Source organism: Populus alba, chromosome 11 (assembly GCF_005239225.2).
Source record: "Populus alba chromosome 11, ASM523922v2, whole genome shotgun sequence".
Lineage (NCBI taxonomy): Eukaryota > Viridiplantae > Streptophyta > Magnoliopsida > Malpighiales > Salicaceae > Populus > Populus alba.
The window spans coordinates 7,565,225-7,584,944 of record NC_133294.1 but is presented as its reverse complement, the minus strand read 5'-3'; the positions used below and the strand labels follow the sequence as shown (position 1 = coordinate 7,584,944).

General features: G+C 32.2%; 1 protein-coding gene and 1 non-coding gene across 3 annotated transcripts; both read right to left on the bottom strand.

Annotated features, from left to right (window-relative positions):
• Positions 1-560: 560 nt before the first annotated feature.
• On the bottom strand, positions 561-5,003 carry LOC118060742 (probable alpha,alpha-trehalose-phosphate synthase [UDP-forming] 7). 2 transcript variants are annotated; one of them, XM_035074002.2, is made up of 5 exons: positions 4,898-5,003; positions 4,761-4,801; positions 2,362-4,489; positions 2,015-2,288; positions 561-1,489 (listed from the first exon to the last, which is right to left on the bottom strand). In XM_035074002.2, the coding sequence occupies exons 3-5, from the start codon at positions 4,344-4,346 to the stop codon at positions 1,190-1,192; spliced, it is 2,559 nt and encodes an 852-aa protein (XP_034929893.1). In that variant the 5' UTR covers positions 4,347-4,489; positions 4,761-4,801; positions 4,898-5,003; the 3' UTR covers positions 561-1,189. The 2 variants fall into 2 exon arrangements, with proteins under 2 accessions (XP_034929893.1, XP_034929894.1); XM_035074003.2 differs by having other exon boundaries at positions 4,786-4,969.
• Positions 5,004-18,463: 13,460 nt separating this feature from the next.
• Positions 18,464-18,537, bottom strand: TRNAI-AAU (transfer RNA isoleucine (anticodon AAU)). The gene has a single exon. It is a non-coding gene; the product is annotated as a tRNA-Ile (tRNA).
• Between the last annotated feature and the right edge of the window lie 1,183 nt (positions 18,538-19,720).

Here is a 19,720-nt window from a genome sequence, read left to right as displayed (position 1 = left end):
AATTTCTATGACACAAAACAAGGAAAAAGAGAGCACCTAATTTGAACTCGAGGGTTTCTACTATCAAATCCATCCATTGTGTGTGAAAAGCATATGCATCTATTTCTGTCTTCCGCTATTGACGAGACACTTGACATCTTGCATGCTTCTCCTTCAACAACATCACTTAAGAATTCAATGAAGTTACTGTGAGAAAATAACGAGCCTAAGCACATTCGTCATCACGTTTGCAATAGGATAGACCACAACATTCACTCTGAGCAAAAGCACTGTGTGATTTAATTTAACCTATTGAAACAATAATCAAACAGATATTTTATCTACATAAATCTTCAAATAGCATCTTCAGTGGTATGAAAGAAACTTACGACTGTACAGCCACATAAACCATCTCTAATGTCAACAGATGTAAAATAAGACATCAGACACATTAGCAAGCACAAGACATGCTGTTGAAAAGGTGGTTTTCTCTACAGTTCTAGATAGTTTACAAAACCATCGGTAAAAAACACATTTTAATGCAGTACAGAACGCAAACATGTCTACAAACTAAAGACAAGTAAAGAATCAACCAGCAGTTCTGTTAACACGTGCACCAACGTAATTGTACAATAAAATGGATGCAAAATCAACTAAATTCCCATTTTCACTATAAAATTTACAGATTTGACGAGCATGGGAATAAAGTGAAAGTTGTTTTAAGAAATTCACTCAAAAATTTAAAAGAAAAAACTGGCACCAGTATAGTCTCTGCTCGACATGGCAACTTAAACCATCTGATACCAGCTTATGTCACGGCAGGAAACCAACTTCCCGCCATCAGAATTACCCAGACAAGATTGCAGTTGAATATGCATACCACCTACATCATGTATTATTTCTTTCAATTCCAAGTCAGTCTCCTCCTATAAATGCATTAGGTCCTCTGAACCCCTACATGTCTGAGCTGATTAAAAAATTTCCATTTTTTTGGATTCTCCCATGTAAAATCCCACTCCCTGAACTGTTGTCTTCATCGATTATGTCACAAGACAAAATTCAAGCGCTAAGACATTTCTCAACAGACCATAAAATGATCATAAGGCTGTAAATGTATCTTCCAACAAGCCACTTCCAAAAAAAGCAGAAAATGATCGCTACTCTCTATCACAGGCAAATATGGTATTCTTCCTTGATCCTTTTAAAAATTTCAGGGGGAGCTTGCTGCAGAGGGTGAAGGGTCGGAAGCTTCTGCAAGAGCTTCGAGCATGTTGATGACATCAGTTGTGTCATCCAAATAGTACTTGGCTTTGCTTGGTTTCTGACCAACAGTGCAAGCGAAGACAGATTTGCTTGAGGTAAGGTTACCGTTTGCTATTGCATTATCAATGCTTTCAAACATATCCTCATCTGATCTGTCATCCCCAATACACAATACAAAATCAGCCTGTCTTCCACTTTCAGCCATTGATGTAAAGATCTTTTCTGCCACAGAACCTTTACTAATTCCCTGAATGCCACAAGAATATTAGTGTCAAGCTTTATGGTTAAATTATAGTCAAGACAATAAAACACTTGACTGGCAAGCATACTCACAGGTTATCCCATACAGTAAAAAATTAAGAACAAAGGTAGGTTAGTTACAACAGTTCACCCTGAGCATTTGCATGGTTCATTGCCAACAAATACATCAAGGTCCATTCAATTAGTGATGATCTAACATCCATGATCAATGAGCTTTAATGTTTTCTGCTCCTGATGCATTAATAATGAACATTCAAAGTGGCCAATTATTGAACAATATTGACCTTAATAAGAAGAAACCATGCAACTTTTATGGCATCATAATCACCATAATTGCTTCAGTGTGAGAAGTAATGACAACTGATAAGACTAAAATCATGCATTCTACCAACACTAAATTTATTTCTTCTATGGTATTGAAAAATGAATTAGTGGATCCTCATACCAGCAATTGACAGGAAAGTCATTAAGGTAGAAAGACAGTTACTTGGAGTTGAAGCAAAATATTTACCTGGGGCTTAACTTCCACAATGCATTGACCACTTTTGACAGCAACAGGCTCATTTGCAAGCACGCTCTCAAGATGGTCCAACAATTCCTTGGCCTGAGCAGCTCCAAAACCTGGATCTGCATCTCTGTGGTGCCAAACCAAAGCGCTCTCTTTCTTCTCAATGGAAGATCCATCAGTGGCTTCTGTGTACAATTTCATAACAGGTTCAGCTATTTGAGTCCATCCAAAATCACTACTCTGCCCGCAGTTCTCCCAGTCCTCATCCACAGACCACCTGAAACATCACACAGTGTTAGAAGCAGAAAGGTAAGAATAGTGGCAAACAAAAGTAATAAAGACCAACATACCTCATGAAGTACCCGTGCTCAGCAGCAATTCCAAGTTTCTTGCAAGGATCAAACCACTTCCCTAAACTATCCCTTCCCCTTCCACTGACAACAAAGACGGTGTTCTTGACATCACTACAAAGAGTATTTATGATTGAAATGACCTCTTGGTTTGGGGTCTTATTGATGGTGGTTTGAGGCATTACAGTTCCATCATAGTCCAAGAGTATAGCTCTGTTTTTGGACTTTATATATGCAGATTCAATTTGATCTATATTTAATTTTTTGAAATTAGGATCAAGCGCCACAACTCTGAAACCAAAGCTCAAGCCAATTCCCCAGCAGCGCCTTCTGAAATGGTCTTTGCAAGTCCTCTCCATATCCTGGTAGAAACTCCTTGACCAATATGCCACATCATGCGTGCTTACATACCTGTAGTGCTTTTCATGGCGCAATTGTTTCTCGGAATCTGCCATTGAAATTGCCTCGTTCATTGCTTCTGCGGTTGCTTCAATGTTCCATGGATTGACTCGAATTGCACCACTGAGTGAAGGGGAACATCCAATGAACTCTGATACAACCAGCATGCTCTTCTTGGGGCCACTTGATCCTGAACTAGACTCTGACCCAGAAACTCCCTGTCTGCACACAATATACTCATAAGGAGTGAGATTCATCCCATCTCTCACAGCTGCCACAACAACACACTCAGCAATGGTGAAATATGCAGATCTTTCACTGAGAGATACTGGTCGATCAATAAAGACAACTGGTTCATAGCCAGGTCGACCAAAAGTCTCATTAATTCTCCTGCAGCTTTCCTGTATTTCAGCTTGCACTTCCTCAAGATCTCTCCCTCGTCCCCTGGCAGGGTTAGTTATCTGCACCAAAACAGCCCTTCGTTGCCACTTTGGGTGCTGTTTCAGCAGCTGTTCCATTGCCAAAAGCTTCAAATTAACACCTTTAAAGATGTCCATATCATCAACCCCAAGTAAAACCGTCTTTCCTTCGAACTGTTGTTTGAGCTCTTCTACCCTCCAATCCTTATCCGCAAGTTTCAAGACAGACTGAATCTGCCCCATATGTATCCCAACTGGCATGATCTTTATTCCAACAGTCCTGCCATAATACTCTAACCCAATGTAACCCCTCTTTGACTGATACTCCAACCCCAACATCCTACTGCAACAAGATAGAAAATGTCGGGCATAATCAAAAGTGTGAAAACCAATGAGGTCCGAATTCAACAGTGCCTTAAGGATCTCTTCCCTGACAGGCAAAGTCCTATATATCTCAGATGAAGGAAATGGACTGTGAAGAAAGAATCCCATTCTCAATCTATTGAACCTTCTCCTCAAGAAGGTAGGCAGCACCATCAAATGATAGTCATGAATCCAAACATAGTCATCCTCTGGATTTATAACTTCAATCACCCTTTGCGAGAAGATCTTATTTGCTGCCACATATGCCTCCCACAAAGACCGATCAAATCGCCCACCATGATTACCCGAAATAGGAAGCATGTAATGAAAAAGTGGCCACAAATACTGTTTACAAAACCCATGATAAAACTTGGACAAAATATCAGGAGGTAGAAATGCTGGTACACACTTGAACTTGTCCAGCAAGACCTGTGAGACATCATCTTGTTCACTCAAATCAATATCTGCCCGCAAAGAACCGACATATAAAACCTCCATTTCTTCAGGCAAGCCATCTTTTAACTGCAATAACAACGAATCCTCATCCCAACTAAAGCTCCATCCTTTATTATCCGGTCTGCGCTTTGCTTTTACTGGCAACTGATTCCCTACAATGATTATCCGGTCCTGAACTACCGATGAAGGTACATCTGAGGTCACACTAGCCACATCATCATCAAGCTCAGAAATAACCCCCGGAACTGTCATTACACGAGGCAACCGCTTTCTCTCCCGAGGTTGACCCATTGCCGGAAAGTTACCAGAAGCTAGATCTAATAGATTGGTATATGATCTAGACATCATCTTGACCCTCTTTCTTTAACAAACCTGAACTACAACCACTCGTACTGCTACTCAAAACAATCCACCACAAGATCTCAAAGCTTATTTTTAAACCAAGCCCCAAATATTGATTTCCCTTTGAAATCACTATAACTTGACAGGATCTGAAAAGGGTATAAAGTAAAACATCATCATTATTAAAACTACAGTAATTAAGAATCTTAATTCAAATATAATCAATGAGTACAATCCAATAAAACAATTAAATGAGATCCAAATATAGCAAATGATCTAAAACAAATGAATCAAAACAAAAAGGACTGAAAATTTATATTCAAATTCAACAAAGAAAAACAACCCCTAGATTAATAAATTTTCTTGTATGACATTAAATTAAAAAAAAAAAAAAAACTAACTAATAATTCAAATACTAACCTTTGAAAGGCAAGAAAGTTCGCACCTTAGAATCTTTGGATCTGAAATGAGATATAATTAAAAAATAAATAAAAATTTGTAATCCTTCACAAGTAAGAAAGAAATCTAGGGTTTGGCTTTGTTTTGTTTTCGGTTACCTCTCTGTTATCTGAAGTCACATTAACACACGCACTCTCTCTCTCTCTCTCTCTCTTCCTTATTTTCTATGTAAACAAAATGCTCCGATGTCTCTTTCTTTCGTTTTATTGTCTTTTTTTTTAAAGAAAAAATAAATTATATATAAAAGAGAAGAGGATAAGATCGGCCAGTAGACTACCCAGTAACGCCAGCTGGCAAAGTGGAGTTCTTGGGGTCACGCGCTCTCACTCCGTATTGCAAAGGCAGATGTACTCGTGTCAGGTTATGAACATAGCCACGTGGGTTTGAACAAGGTACAGCCTTTCACCACGCGTCGTTGGTTTCTGTAAAAACAAAGGAAAGTATCTCGTTATCATTTACAAGCTAATTGCATTTACTGCTGCTAACCAAAGCATGTTCATTTCTTTTCCCAATTTCAAACCATCTATCTATATTTTTTCGTTTTCCATCATGAATTAAGGGAGTATTTGTTTGGTTGTATTAAAAAAAAATTAATTTAAAAAGGTTAAATTGATAGTTTTAAGTATTTTTTATTGTTTTTAATGTCGATGTTAAAAATAAAAAAAATTAAAACAAATGTTATTTTAATACATGTTTAATTAAAAAATACAATATGCAGCATTGCTAAACATACACTAAGTGGTCATATTGTATTATGGTAATTTTTTTTAAGCTTTTTATCTAAAAATACATTAAATTAATATTTTTTAAGGTGTTTTTTATAGTCTTGATATACTAATATTAAAAATTCAAAAAATAAAAAACAATCTAAAAATATGTTATTTTAGTATATTTTTAAATAATAAAAAATATTTTTACAAATACATTCCATTGTATTACCAAATAAAAACAAATTTAAGGAAGACAACTATCCATCAAGCTAATTTATGCTTATAGTATACATTTGCTAGAGGGTTAGATTTTTCACCATAAAATTCAATAACATATGACAATCCAATCCCCACTAGATTAAGCATTTCTTTTTTTCTTCACTCGTGTTTGCCTACAACTATGTGTTTCACTCACCTAAGGAGGTTCCAATAATTGGCTTGTCGTAAGTAAAGAACCAACACAAATAAATAAACTAAAAAGCAAACAGCATAAACAGGAAAATCTTTCAACCTTTATTTATCTCTTAAACAAAAGATTTGAATGGATACAAATTTGTGTGATATAAATAAAGATTGCATGCTATATAGTCAAGGCTTCCCAACCCGTTTATAAACAAAGACATATGAATTACAAGGCATAACTATCATCCTTATTTTTCAGGACATAGTGGGATGTTTTCTCCTTTATGTTCTCCTTAACTTAGTGGCCTATTTTTTAGCAAGTGTTGAGCAATTTCTCCGCTATGTGTCTTATAACCCTAGTGGCTTGTATAACAATCCTATCCATGCCCTATGTTTAACCATATATCCCTCATAATTTGGATATTCATAAATGCCACAACTAACTCATAATCTTGGTATAACTACAACTCACAACCTATATGTCTAACTGCCAGCCTCTACTGGTAGTTTTGTTTTGTGTTTGCTGCTAGCTTGAAAGGTTCATGATCTAAGCCCCACATCATCAATAACCGAATGACCTGTATGAACCGTTACATATTGCCTGTTGAATTCATTACTATCTATGCAAGGTTGTCATTGTCCATCGCTATTGAATTCTTGGTAGAGTGCATTCATTGACGCATCCTAATGCCTAGGCCTCTAACAAATCACCCTCACCAAAAGTGTCTAATGTCCTTTTTCGGAATAGAGGTGAGGTATTCATGCATTTTGTCTTTGAATTGCCATAAATTTATGCACCATCCATCAACTCCAACCAATTTCACTGTATGTCTGTCACGTAATGCCTTGAGTACTCTTAAGCAATGCATTGATTCACTTAGTTTACTCATCAATTTAGGGATGATTGGTAGTAGAGAACTTCAAACTCATTCCCATCATGTTGAACAATGTTGTCCAAAACCTGCCCATAAATCGCATATCGTGATCACTCATAATGTCTGAAGGCAACCTAAAATACTTCACCACATTACGGTAGAACAACCCAATGGTAACTTTAGTTGTACATATCATTAGGGTAGCAATAACACTGTGTACTTTATGAATATGTTGACAATAACCATCACGGTGTCTTTGCTATTAACCTTCAAAAACCCAACAATGAAGTCCATTGAAACTGACACCTAATGTTTGTTTGGAATCAGCAACAGTTGTAATAAGCCTGTCTCTCGCTGTCGTAAGGTCTTGTTTTGCCAACACACTAGATAAGTCTTGACGTAACGTTCTATGTCATCATCCATCTTTTACTAGTAATAAGTCTGGGATAAAAGAGCTAGTATCATCTCTCTACCTAGATGTCCAGCCCATTATGAGTCATAAGTCTTTATCATCAAATACTTTTGTAGTTTTTCTTTTGGGATAAAGATTTGACCTTGTTTTCTATAGTGTAGGTTATGTTCCAACCAATATTTGTGAATTTTCCCCTCTCATATAAGATCAAACTAACATTTTATATGTTGTATCTTTCTCAATAGCTTAGCGAAGTCAATCTAAAATGTTTGACTCTACTTGAACAATAGCAAAAATAGTAACAACTACCTCGCATCTGCTAAGTGCATCCGTAATTTGATTATCCCTTCTTAGTTGTGCTTTTATACAAAGTCATACTTGACCAAGAATTTTTACCACCGAGCTTGTCGTTGCAACAACTTCTTTTATATCTTAAAGAAGATGTTAGCAATGTTTTCGGTCTTGATAATGAACCTTAATCCCAACAAATATACTTTCCATATGCCAAGTTAGTGCACTACTGTCATCATTCCCTTCTCATGATTCAAGTATTTATATTCATCATCATTCAACTTCTAGCTCTCAAAAGCAATCAGATATTCCTTTTGTACCATTACTACTTTAATGGCTCTATCCGAAGCATCGATATACACTTTGATGGCTTTTCAAAATCAGGCAATCCCAAGACTAAAGCCAATGTTACTACTGTCTTTAGCTTATCAAAGGTCCGTTAGAAATCAACTCATCATTCATGTCTCTGATTCTTTTTTAGAAGATCTAAAAAAATAAGTTGTTTTTTTGTTGTAGCCCTTAATGAGTCATCTATAATGGTTTGTAAACCCCAAAAAGGTTCTCGACTCTAGGATTGTCTTCGATGCTAATCATTCAATAATAGCTTAATTCTTCCATGGATCTATCTTCACATGTCCCTCCCTAATTAAATGGTCTAAAAACATAATCTCAAACTTCATAAACTCATATTTCTCTCTCTTTACAAATAATATATGTTCCCTCAATCTATTCAAAACTTTCAAAAGATGAATTACATGATCTCTATTCCCCTTACTATATATTATAATATCATCTAAATAGACAATAACAAAACTATCTAAGAAATCATATAAGACATCATTCATAAGATTACAAAATATTATTGGATCATTCATAAGATTATTGAGAATTTGTATACACCAAACCTTGTTACACATGTCATTTTGTGCTCAACCCTTCAACAATCATGACTTTCCAATACTTGGATCATAACTCTAGCTTCATAAGGATATAAGCCCCACAAAATTTATCCATCAAGTCTTGAATAAAATGAATATGATATTTATTTTTAATTATCATTTTTTTTAGTGCTCTATATTCAACATATGTGTGAAAACTCTTATCCATTTTTTCTTAACAAAATTAGATCATATAAAGAGCCTTGAAATGATGGATATATCTAGCGTCAATCAACTCTCCCAACTGCTCAATTCCACCAACTTCATAGGTGACATTTGGTATAGGGGTTCAGAAGGTGGTTTTATTTCTAGAACCAACTAAATATGATGATATATAACCATTCTTAATGGGAGTTTCTTTGATAGTTGAGGTGGTATCACATCCTCAAATTGTTCCAGCACATTAACAATTTCTTTCGGTATCTCATCATAATAGTCTGTTTTCTCATATACTACTATTACAAGAAACATTTCCCCACCTATTTATTATGCCTTCTCAATAGTAATAATCATGATTAAGCACCCTTAGTTGCATTTGTCGATGTGACATTACAACAGGGAATAAAACATAAGCAACCCTCACTTGTAATCATAACTTCATTTAGATATGGCATCAAAGTAATCTCAACTTTTCTCAATAAATCAAGACTAAGAATGATATTTTAATCATTTAAATTCACAACCAACACATCTTGGTTACCTTTCAATCGATCTAACATAATCGGCACATCATAGGACATAACTATAATCTTCTGTGCCTTAGAATCCACTATTTTCATGGAGATATAACTACTGCTCAATATCAAACCAAGATCTTTCACCAATTAATCAGCCAAGAATGTGAAGGTCGCACCCAAATCTAGCACGGTATTAATTGGCTACTCATTTACACTAATTTGTACATATATCAAATCTTCTGCCACCGACTTTCCTTTTCACAACACATCAATCCTCATCAAGTCTTGATAAAAAAGATTGGTTTCAGCACCCACATCCACTAATTTCGCTTAACACATATAAGATTGACGTGCATAACTACCTTCTCATCTTCAGTGCTATCTCCAACTAGAATATCATTTAGCTTTTCCCTCTTTGGACATTCCCTAGCAAAGTGAAGACCATAATAAATGAAGCAAGCATATGCATCTATTAACTTAGCCTTGCCTTTATATATTGAACTTCTTCTTCTTCTTCTTCTTCTTCTCCTCTTCCTTATTCTTTACCTTAGAATTGAAGAAGGCTAACACATAGCCTTATCTAGTAGTCGATTTAAAATTAACCAAGTTGTTTGCAACAACGATAGTAAGGGATGAATTTTTTATTTTCTATCATCTCAGTTCTTTTTATGCCCCAAAGTTGAAGTCCAGATATGAAGTCGAATAACTTGTCATCCTCAGACATATCCTCAATGTCAAGAATTAAAGAACTAAAAGATTTGACACACTCACAAACTAACCTATCATGTTTTAGCTTTTTTAATTCCTTTCATGCAATCCAAGACGTGTTGTTCGAAAAGAATTGCTCTTTCAGTTCTTATTTTAGATGATCCCTCATCTTAATCTTGGGATGTCTAACACTTAAATCCTCTTTGATCCTTGTCCTTCACCAAAGTTTAGCATCACTCATGAGATATTTCATGATGAGATTCACTTGTTCAACCATGCTGATCTTCACAACATTAAAGTATTGCTTTATGTCCCATAAGAAATTTTCAAGTTCCTAGGAATTTCTTTACCCACTGAAAGATTTTGGTTCAGGTGCTTTAAGTTTAAATGTACTTACCCTACTAAAAGCGTTTTTTATTACCCATTTCAAAATGATAATAGTTTATTTAGTAGCTTCCAATTGTTCACTCGATTTTACTGTAAGAGAAATGTATAAACTTTCAACCATTTCAATGCTTTTCGTTCCCTCAATCAATCAATGATAGAGCATTATTCACCCTCTTCCACTTGCCATATCAAAGTCTCAAGACACACCAACCATTCCTGAATATCTTCCATAACTTTGGGATATACGATCTTAGAATCAATTACGCTTTGGTACTACTTGTCACAAGGTTAAATTTTTCACCTCAAAATATATACGATAGCCTAATCCTTATTAGACTAAGTCTTGCCTCACCCTTTCACTCATGTTTGCCTATAACAATGTATTTTGCTCACCTAAGAAAGTTCACACGATTGGTTTGTCATAAGCAAAGAACCAACACAAGTAAATAAATTAAAAGGCATACAACATATATATAAAAATCTCTCAATCTTTATTAATCTCGTAAACAAAGGATTTACACAATGTAAGTGTGTGCATTATGCATAAAGATTGTATGCTACACAACCAAGGCTTCCCAACCTATTTATAGACAAAGATATGTGAATTACAATGCACAATTATCATCCCTATTTTTTAAGACATAGTGAGGCACTTTCTCTCATATGTTCTCCATGAACTCAATGACCTATTTTACAACAAATGTTGGACGACTTCTCTCTTATGTTCCCATGATCTTAGTGGTTTATAGAGCAATCTCAGTTATGCTCCATGTTCAACCACCTATCCCTCATAATTTGGATGCTCATAACTACTACAACTAACTCACAATCCTGTTATAACTATAACACATAACCTGTATGTCTAATTGTCAACCTTATTACCAGTTTCTGATGTGTTTATTGCCAGCTTAGAAGGTCCATGATCCAAGCCCCATGTCCATGTCAAGTTAAGAACTCAATAACTCATATGAATCATTACACACTGCTTATCGAAATCATTACTCCCTATGCCAGGCTGCCATTTTATCACTGTTGAATTCTAGGCAAAGTGTATTCACACTTAGACAGCTTACAACATTGACTATTTATCATATTTATATCTATAAATGTTCATATAGATTTTTAAATTAAGGCAAAGTGAATTTCTCTTGTGATGTGACCTGACATTAAATGAAAAATAAAAAAATAATGTTTTAGCATTTGATAATTAATCAAATTTATGTTTTGATTAGTTTTTTAAAAAAATTTCCTCGAAGATTATGGATTCATGCTTATTAACAATATCTAAATGGTGTGGGGGAATTACTGTTCCCCCACACACAAAACACTGTGGATTACAACAGTAATCCACAATGCTTCCTTCTTCTTCTTCTTCTTCTTTTTTTTTTTTTTTTTTTACTTCTCCCTCTTTTTTTCGTTTTTTTTCCTTCTTTTTTTCAAATTTACTTTTTTTTTTCAACTTTCTTATTTTTTCTTTATTTTTTCCAAAATTATTTTTGTTGATTTTACTTTTTAAATATTGACCTGGTTAAAATTTTTGCTTTGCAATTTTTTTCTTTAAAATAATGTGGATTGTTGCGATGTTTTTCTACATAGTTTTTCTATTTTATTTCTTTATTTTTCAAAATTATATTTGTCGATTCTTTTTAATATTGAGCTGGTTGAGAGTTTAATTTTGTATTTTTTTTTCTTTAAAACATTGTTGATTGCTACAATATTTCTCCGTATGGTTTTTTTTATGATTTTCTCTGAAATTATCGTTTTTTTTATTTTTTTTTTAAATATGGAGCTGGTTAAAAATTACAGTTACAATATGTAAGAAAATCACTGTAACTTTCCTCGAAAATTACTGTTGATTGCTACAGTGTTTTTCCCCACATGGTTTTTTTCCTGTTTTTATGTTTTTCCCTAAAATTATCTTTGTTAATTTTGTTTTTTAAATATTAAACTGGTTAAGAATTGCAATTACAAGTAAATACAAGTTTTTCCTCACAAAACACAATGGATTAATACAATTTTTCCTCATATGGTTTTTTTTCCAGTTTTTTTTGTGTTTTTTTTGTAATATTTTTTTCTAAAATTATCTTCATCGATTTTATTTTTTTTAATATTGAATTGGTTAGAATTTAACTTTGTAATAAAGCTTAATCATGTTGGGGAAAGCATTGTAGCTTTGCTCATAAAACATTGTGGATTACTAAAGTGTCTCTCCGCATGTTTTTTTTTGTTATAATTTTTTTCAAATTATCCTTTTCAATTTTATTTTTTTGAATATTGAGTTGTTTGTGAATTACAATTATAAGTCATTACAAATAAGGTTAAATCATGTGGGGAAGCACTGTAGCTTTTATCACAAAACACTGTGAATTGCTATAGTATTTCCAACATGTTTTTTCTTTTTTTTGGTGTTTGTTTTGTTATTTGTTTTTTCTAAAATTATCTCTGTCGATTTTTTTTTAAATATTGAGCTGATTAAGAATTTAGCTTTGTAATTTTTTTTTTCTTTAAAACACTGTGAATTGTTGCAGTGTTTTCTTATGTGATTTTTTTATGATTTTTTCCAAAATTATCTTTGTCGATTTTTTTTTAATATTGAGTTGGTTAAAAATTATAATTACAATAAAGCTAAATCATATGAGGAAAGAGTTGTAGTTTTTCTCACAAAACATTGTGGATTGCTACAATATTTCTCTAAATGGTTTTTTATTTTATTTTATTGGGAAAAACGCTATAATTTTCCTCACAGAACATTGTCAATTGCTACAATGTTTTTTCTCATGGGTTTTTTTCCTTCCAGAATTATCTTTGTTGGTTTTTTTTTTTTAATATTAAGTTCGTAGAAAATTTACCTTTGTAATTTTTTTTACTTTTTATTAACTAGAAAAGCTAAATCATGTAGCGAAAGCATTGTATCTTTCCTCACAAAACACTACAGATTGCTACAAATCATTTTGTTCAGTCTCTAAATTTTTGATCATCAACATAATTTTTTTTCCTGTCATGAAATATTTGCTTCATCATACCTTTAATTTTTATTACTTATCTAGCGCTGGTTCACAGTTATAACACTATCAAATATATTTATTTTATAAGCCCGCAGCAATGCGCGGTCATGTCATCTTGTTAACCTTCCAAAGTCATCATTTTAAGGCATGATAATATTTATTATAGAAATAAATATATGCAATTTTATCTCTTCACAAGCAGATTCATAAATAAGTATATATATTTAATTTAATAATTTCCTGTTATCTAGAGTTTGGTAATTTAAAAATTAATTAACGTAGTAAAAAAAATGCATTTGAATAGGAGTTTAAAAATGTCAAAACCTAGTAACGAATGGAATATAATAATAATAATAATTAGTGAAGGATATATAAAGTAGAAAAAAAAAGGCAGTGGATAAGATAGGAATAGGCTTCGATCCTAAATTTCTTCCGAACAAAGAGAAATGGGTAAAAAAAAAAAGTAAGAAACATGATGTGCTTTTCTAGTTAATAAAAAGTAAAAAATTAACTAGAAAAGCTACATCTTTGTGCGTGTGTGTGTGTGTGTGTGTGTGGTGTGGTCCAGGGAGTCGCTGAATATACCCACGTGAGACTAGAACATCTTTCGTGATGTTGCCACGTGGATGTGAGTGTTTGTGGATAAGGTGGAGCAGGGGATGAACCGGGAACGATGACGTCACCTCCTGCATCATTTTTGTGACGCGTCGGAACCTGGTTGGATAGGGCTAAATGAGAGAGGATAAGTGGGGGTATTGGGGTTTGGTTTTTCCTAGTTGGTGTGCGTGCACGTGTATAAATTGAAAAGCAAAAGAATACTCCCGGTTGGGGCAACTAGTTTCTTCCAGGGCGTGAAATGTCATTTTCATCCCTGAAAAAGAATTGATACCTCCTAAATTATGGGTGGCTGCATTGGAATAAATGGGGGAATTTGAGGGTAAGAAGTGAAATATATGTGTGACCAGAACAGAACAGCTCAGGACCAAATGGTGGGCGTTGTTTGACTTGTATGCTGTCATTACCTAATTTTTCTTCACACTGAAGGAGGTTGGTGTCTGGGTGGCTTTGGTGGCAGATAGGGTGGGATTTTTATTTGTTTTATTTTTCTGGTAGGGATACTTTTTATTCAAAGTTGAATTAAATCATAAATTAAACCTTTACGAATTATTTAATCCTTCTGATTTTAAAAATTATTTATTTATTTATTAGTGCTTGAACATATTCATTTTAATATCTCTTTATTTTAAAAATATTTTTTCATATTATATGTTTCTTTTCTCTTTTTGTATTTATTAAAAGAAGAACGAAATTCAGAAGAAATAACATTGCTCTAGAGGTTAAATTTTATCAAAAATAGGGAATGGGGGAAATCATTCAAAATTCACCTTACTTGAAAATAACACTAAACTAACTTGAATTTTACATCATATTAACCTCCTACCAAACATATTCTAATAAGTAAAAATGGGTATTGCAAATTTTTCGATAAAAAAGGACGTTATAACCATGCCAATTATTTTGAACATAATTTCTTAATTATATGTATTATATTATATTATAAATATGATGCTTTTTAAATTTTGAATGTTATATGATTAAAAATTCTTTTAATTATGTATATATATATATATATATATATATATGAATGACTAATATAGTGATATTTTTTCCCATAATGACACTGTGTGTGTGTATAAAAACTTGTATAAGTTTTAGAAAAATAATCCCAGCATGCATACTACAAGCATATGTAAATTATATTGAAATAAAACTAGCTTGAGTACTTATTTATTGAAGTTGTTGCAATAAATACAATCTGATTTGTTCTTAAAACTTTATTATTTTTTATTTGGTGTAAAATGAATTTCTTCAATAAAACTCTTAGGATTTATAAATACACCATCTTATTTAAAAACATTTCTAAAGTCCAACAAATCAAGAAAATTGTACTCAATAATATCTGAAGCAATCATCTAGACAATATTCAAAAACAATAATCAATAAGTTTAAGGTGATTAAATTGAACAAAATTTTCTGTTGTTATCTTTTAAAGTTCAATCTTTTAAAATTTTTAAGTTTTTTACCATACACTATAAATTATGATGATAGAATTCTCATTACCGAAATAGTATTCACTAAAACAATATTGATTAAAATAACCAATTCTTGAGTTAAAATCATGATAATATATACAATCAAAATTTATATAATAAATTTGGTTTCATAACAAGTAGAAAAATATAAATATAAATCAATAGTCAAAATTATACAAATAAAAGTGGATTCTCCTACAAGTATAAAAAAGTATAACTAAAAACCAAAGCTTATAAAAAAAATTATAACAATTATAAAAAGGTAAACAAATATTTTTTTTTAAGTAGGAAAGATTATATTAAAATATTATCCTATAGACATATATACATCATACCATAGCTTTGTGTAAATAAATTAAACAATTAGGATGCTATGTTTGATTGCAAATTGACTTGTATAGTTTATAAGTAGATGTTACATGCATCAATCTAGAAGCATAAAATAATAAACAACTAAATAAAATTTAAATTATATCCCAAAGACTCTAATATCTTTTTCAAGCACACAACTAAATAATAAAAAAACCCTTCAAATTCTTATCCAAAATTACTAGATAATGTTTTCTTTTTTATTTTTTTGTGTGCTTGAAAACCTGTCATATTAAGCAACCTCCAAAAGGGTGGTCACGGCTCGCACATGTTTGGGATTCAGTGACAGATCAACACATTTTTTTTTGTCAAGCGGGCTCGGGACATGCACGCACCTTGCACGTGCCTCAAGACAAATAACATAAATGACAAGAGACCAATGATGCAGCTAGATTAGCATTCGTAGGCAACTAGTATACAAGAGACCAAACAAAATAATACAAAAATAATGAGACAGACATGACCTTACTTTCTAGACCAACCCGATTCAAGATCTGGATTTTAAATTTTGACCAGGTCATTTGAATAACTTTTTTAAAAAATTAAAATAATATTTTTTTAATAAAAAAAAGTCAATAGACTAGAATCGAATTTTTGACCGGGTCTTGTTGGGTCAACTTGCTGAGTTACACCATGTTTTTTTTTCTTAACTTTGCCTAATTCTAATCTTGGATTAGCCGGGTCTTTAATTAACCTTCCAGACCTAACCGGGTTTTAAAACTATAAACATGAAAATGAACCAAAATTGTTCTTGATAAAAGCATTTGATGTAGAATAAGGTTTTTATATCGTATTTTATTTATGATGGATTACAGAATGCATGAAAATCCTTTTTATATTCTATTATATTATTTTTTGTGAGATAGTGGATATAATAATTTTTTTCATTCCTTTAATACCATGTAAAAATAAATTACTAATTAAGTTTAAAAACTTGTCCTTTTCATTTTTATGTAAATTACAAGACAATTTATAAAGTAAATTACAATTTATTTTCTTAATTCATCTTTTTCATTTAATTATGATAAAGAACTCATCATAATTATTACTCAAGAAATCAAAGTTATTAGATTAAAATAATTATAATGAATCACAAATTAGAATATAAAAAAAAATACTATAAAGACTATTAATTTTTAATAAATTTCAAAACAATTCAATAAAAAACAAAAAGTATAAGCAAAACCTCACATACAATAATAATGACTAAAATTGAAGTCTCTAAAAAAATCTAAATACAAACTAAATAACTCTATTTATATATATTTAGGTAAAACTTCCTAAGAAATTCAAAAATAATAACAAAAAAAATCTAAAAAATTAAAAAACCTAAACCAACTAGAAAACTAATATAAATACTGAATAGTAATTTTTAGGCTTCATTACAAGGCTTCCCAATATCTGATTAAAACTAATTTTAAATTTATAGAAAATAAATCCTTTATAATCTTTCAATGAAGAACTTAAAGAAGCCCAAGAGAACTTAATTATCATTGAATAATAAAGATTATTGTTGCTTAAAAAACCATTGTAAAGCAAGAAGGTTGCCTAATTGATCTTCTTGGAAAGAAAAGAATCCGAATTCCATCGAATAAAGACTTTTGGTCCCATTTCAATGGCATTTTCTGCTGGTGCAAACAATCTCACAGATCCGGTTGGATTATATAAATATCTCTGTTCTTTGTTTCTTTTTCCAGTCATACATACAAGGCGGCAAACAAGTATTTTCTTCACATGGAAAATATTCTAGCAAGCATATGTACAACCAATTTCAGGTTCAGATACAAATTGCACGAGCTTAGGTTTATTCACCTCTGTGCTTTATATAAATTCTGAAATTCATCGCAGTTTTCAAAACCAGAAGGCCCCAATAACGCTTGCCTAATCTATGTTCCAGGTGCTGCTTTGACAAGCAAGAGCACTGTTGATTCTTTATTTTCTGATGCATGTAAATCAATAATTTCCCATAAACATAATCAATTAAGAACTATAAAATGCTCCTTCTTTGAAGAACTTACATGGCTGTATCATTTCAGTTTCTTAAAGAAATTCAACCAGATGCAGGGTTTTTCATGTGGAGCCTGGTAGTTGCTCTAATCACTGCAATCAATTTAAAAATTATTTTTAGTTCTGTAACAGTCGGTGATAGTTTCCTTTGCCATAAGGAATTGTGCAATGCTACTCCAAATTGCAAGTCTGATAAGCGAGGCAGATCGATGGATCATCAATACATAGAAATTCCGGATAAAACAAGTTCAACAAAGGAAGAGGACAAGAAACACGACGGCGTTGATGAAATGTTGACGGATTTCATGCAGAGGAGAGTTCTGGAGGCTGCCTATATATCAAGAGGAGGAGGAAAGGAGTTGAGAATCACCAAGATTTTCAGATGACTCAATAGTTTCTCAGAAAAGCACTACAATCAACTCTAAATTAGGAGCTTTCAGAGGATTGAGAAAAGATCAGTCATGTACGTTGCCTGCAGATCTATAAAAGAATCTGTAAAATCAATTAAGTCTTCCCTATATTTCGTAGCCAGCATAGTTCTCTATCATTCTTCTGAACGATAGCATACTTTAATATTCTGGTGGGACACTTTTTTGTTTTTTTGTTTTTTAATAGAGAAGGTTATATAGCACGACAGATGAGCTCTTGTTCGACATTCTTTAGCAGAAAAATATGATGAATTCTTCAGCTTCCCGCACCTTATAAATATGAGCTTTCAGAGGTTATATTGCTTCTGTATAAATCAGTAGTGACATAGGGAAAAAAAAAAGCTATAGGAAGTATAAATTACTGGCCCATGCAGGTTTCGAACCTGCGACCTTCGCGTTATTAGCACGACGCTCTAACCAACTGAGCTAATAGGCCACTACTGAAAGAAGTGGCGATTTTTATTTTATTGAAACTATATTCTAATTTCAATTGCAGAGAGGGGATTGAATATTCTTAATGTACCTACCCATCGAAAAGTTAATGTCAAAATACATGAAGTCATATTGATTTTTTATATTCATAAAAGGAGTGGATTATACGAAAGTCTCTTATCTAAGTTATTATTTTTTAAAAATAATATAATCCTTAAGTTATCAGCTTTTTCAGGTAACATTTATTCATTAAAAACAAATCCTAGAAAAATAATTATATTACTATGACTATTTAGTTACGCAAAACTAAGATGAAATTTATTACAAGTTGCAGTTCATGTCCTAGTTTTAGAAATCAGTGCAGGGAGATGATGCTTTATTTGTTTGATTTATTACCGGAAGGATTCCAACTGGTTCTTATATCAGGTCTGTCCTACCGATAATTTTGCTTACAGAACTTCAACGACATCTTCTATTGGTGATCTTATTAGGGTGTATTAAAATAATTAATAATTCTATGTAATTCTCGGATTAAAGGTTGATAATTTATCGACAAATTTTTTTGTCAGTTTTTAAATATATATTTTTAAATGCTATAAAACAATTTTAAAATGACATTAATATCATTGACAATAAAGCAAACAAAACCTACAAAACAAAAAATCATGCGTTCTTTTACCCCACTAAAATTTTCTGCTACCGGCAAAAAAACCTAACAATTAAATATTCTTAATGTTGTTTATCAATTCAATATATATATATATATATATATATATATATATATATTCTTAAATAACAAACAGATAACTAAAATAATAAATAAATACTCAGTACGTGACGTTGTTATACTTGAGAATGATCTATAAGATCGGGTCACAAGTTTCCAGCCTATATACTAATTTTTTTGAAAAAGATCAAATAAATAATATAAACAGATTTCTGATGCAAATGAATAAGGTAAGACCAACAATATCAGGATCCTTAATAAAATACAGATCATATTTAATGTACATAAAGTTTAACAAGAATGTAAATAATGAAAATAGAATCTTACTTAAATTTGTAAATTAACACAAGAGATATTGGGTACAAAGGAGAATTGATATGGGTTTCCAAGTTATGAGTTACAATGGTGTGTGTGTATTAAATCATACTAATTAAGATAAAAAAAAAACAACAAAAAAACC

Coding starts and splice junctions, on each gene's coding strand:
- LOC118060742 (XM_035074002.2), bottom strand. CDS start 4,346: ATGATGTCTAGATCATATACCAATCTATTAGATCTAGCTTCTGGTAAC. Junction 2,289..2,361: donor GAGCACGGGTACTTCATGAG/GTATGTTGGTCT, acceptor GTGATGTTTCAG/GTGGTCTGTGGATGAGGACT. Junction 1,490..2,014: donor TTGTGGAAGTTAAGCCCCAG/GTAAATATTTTG, acceptor TGTGGCATTCAG/GGAATTAGTAAAGGTTCTGT.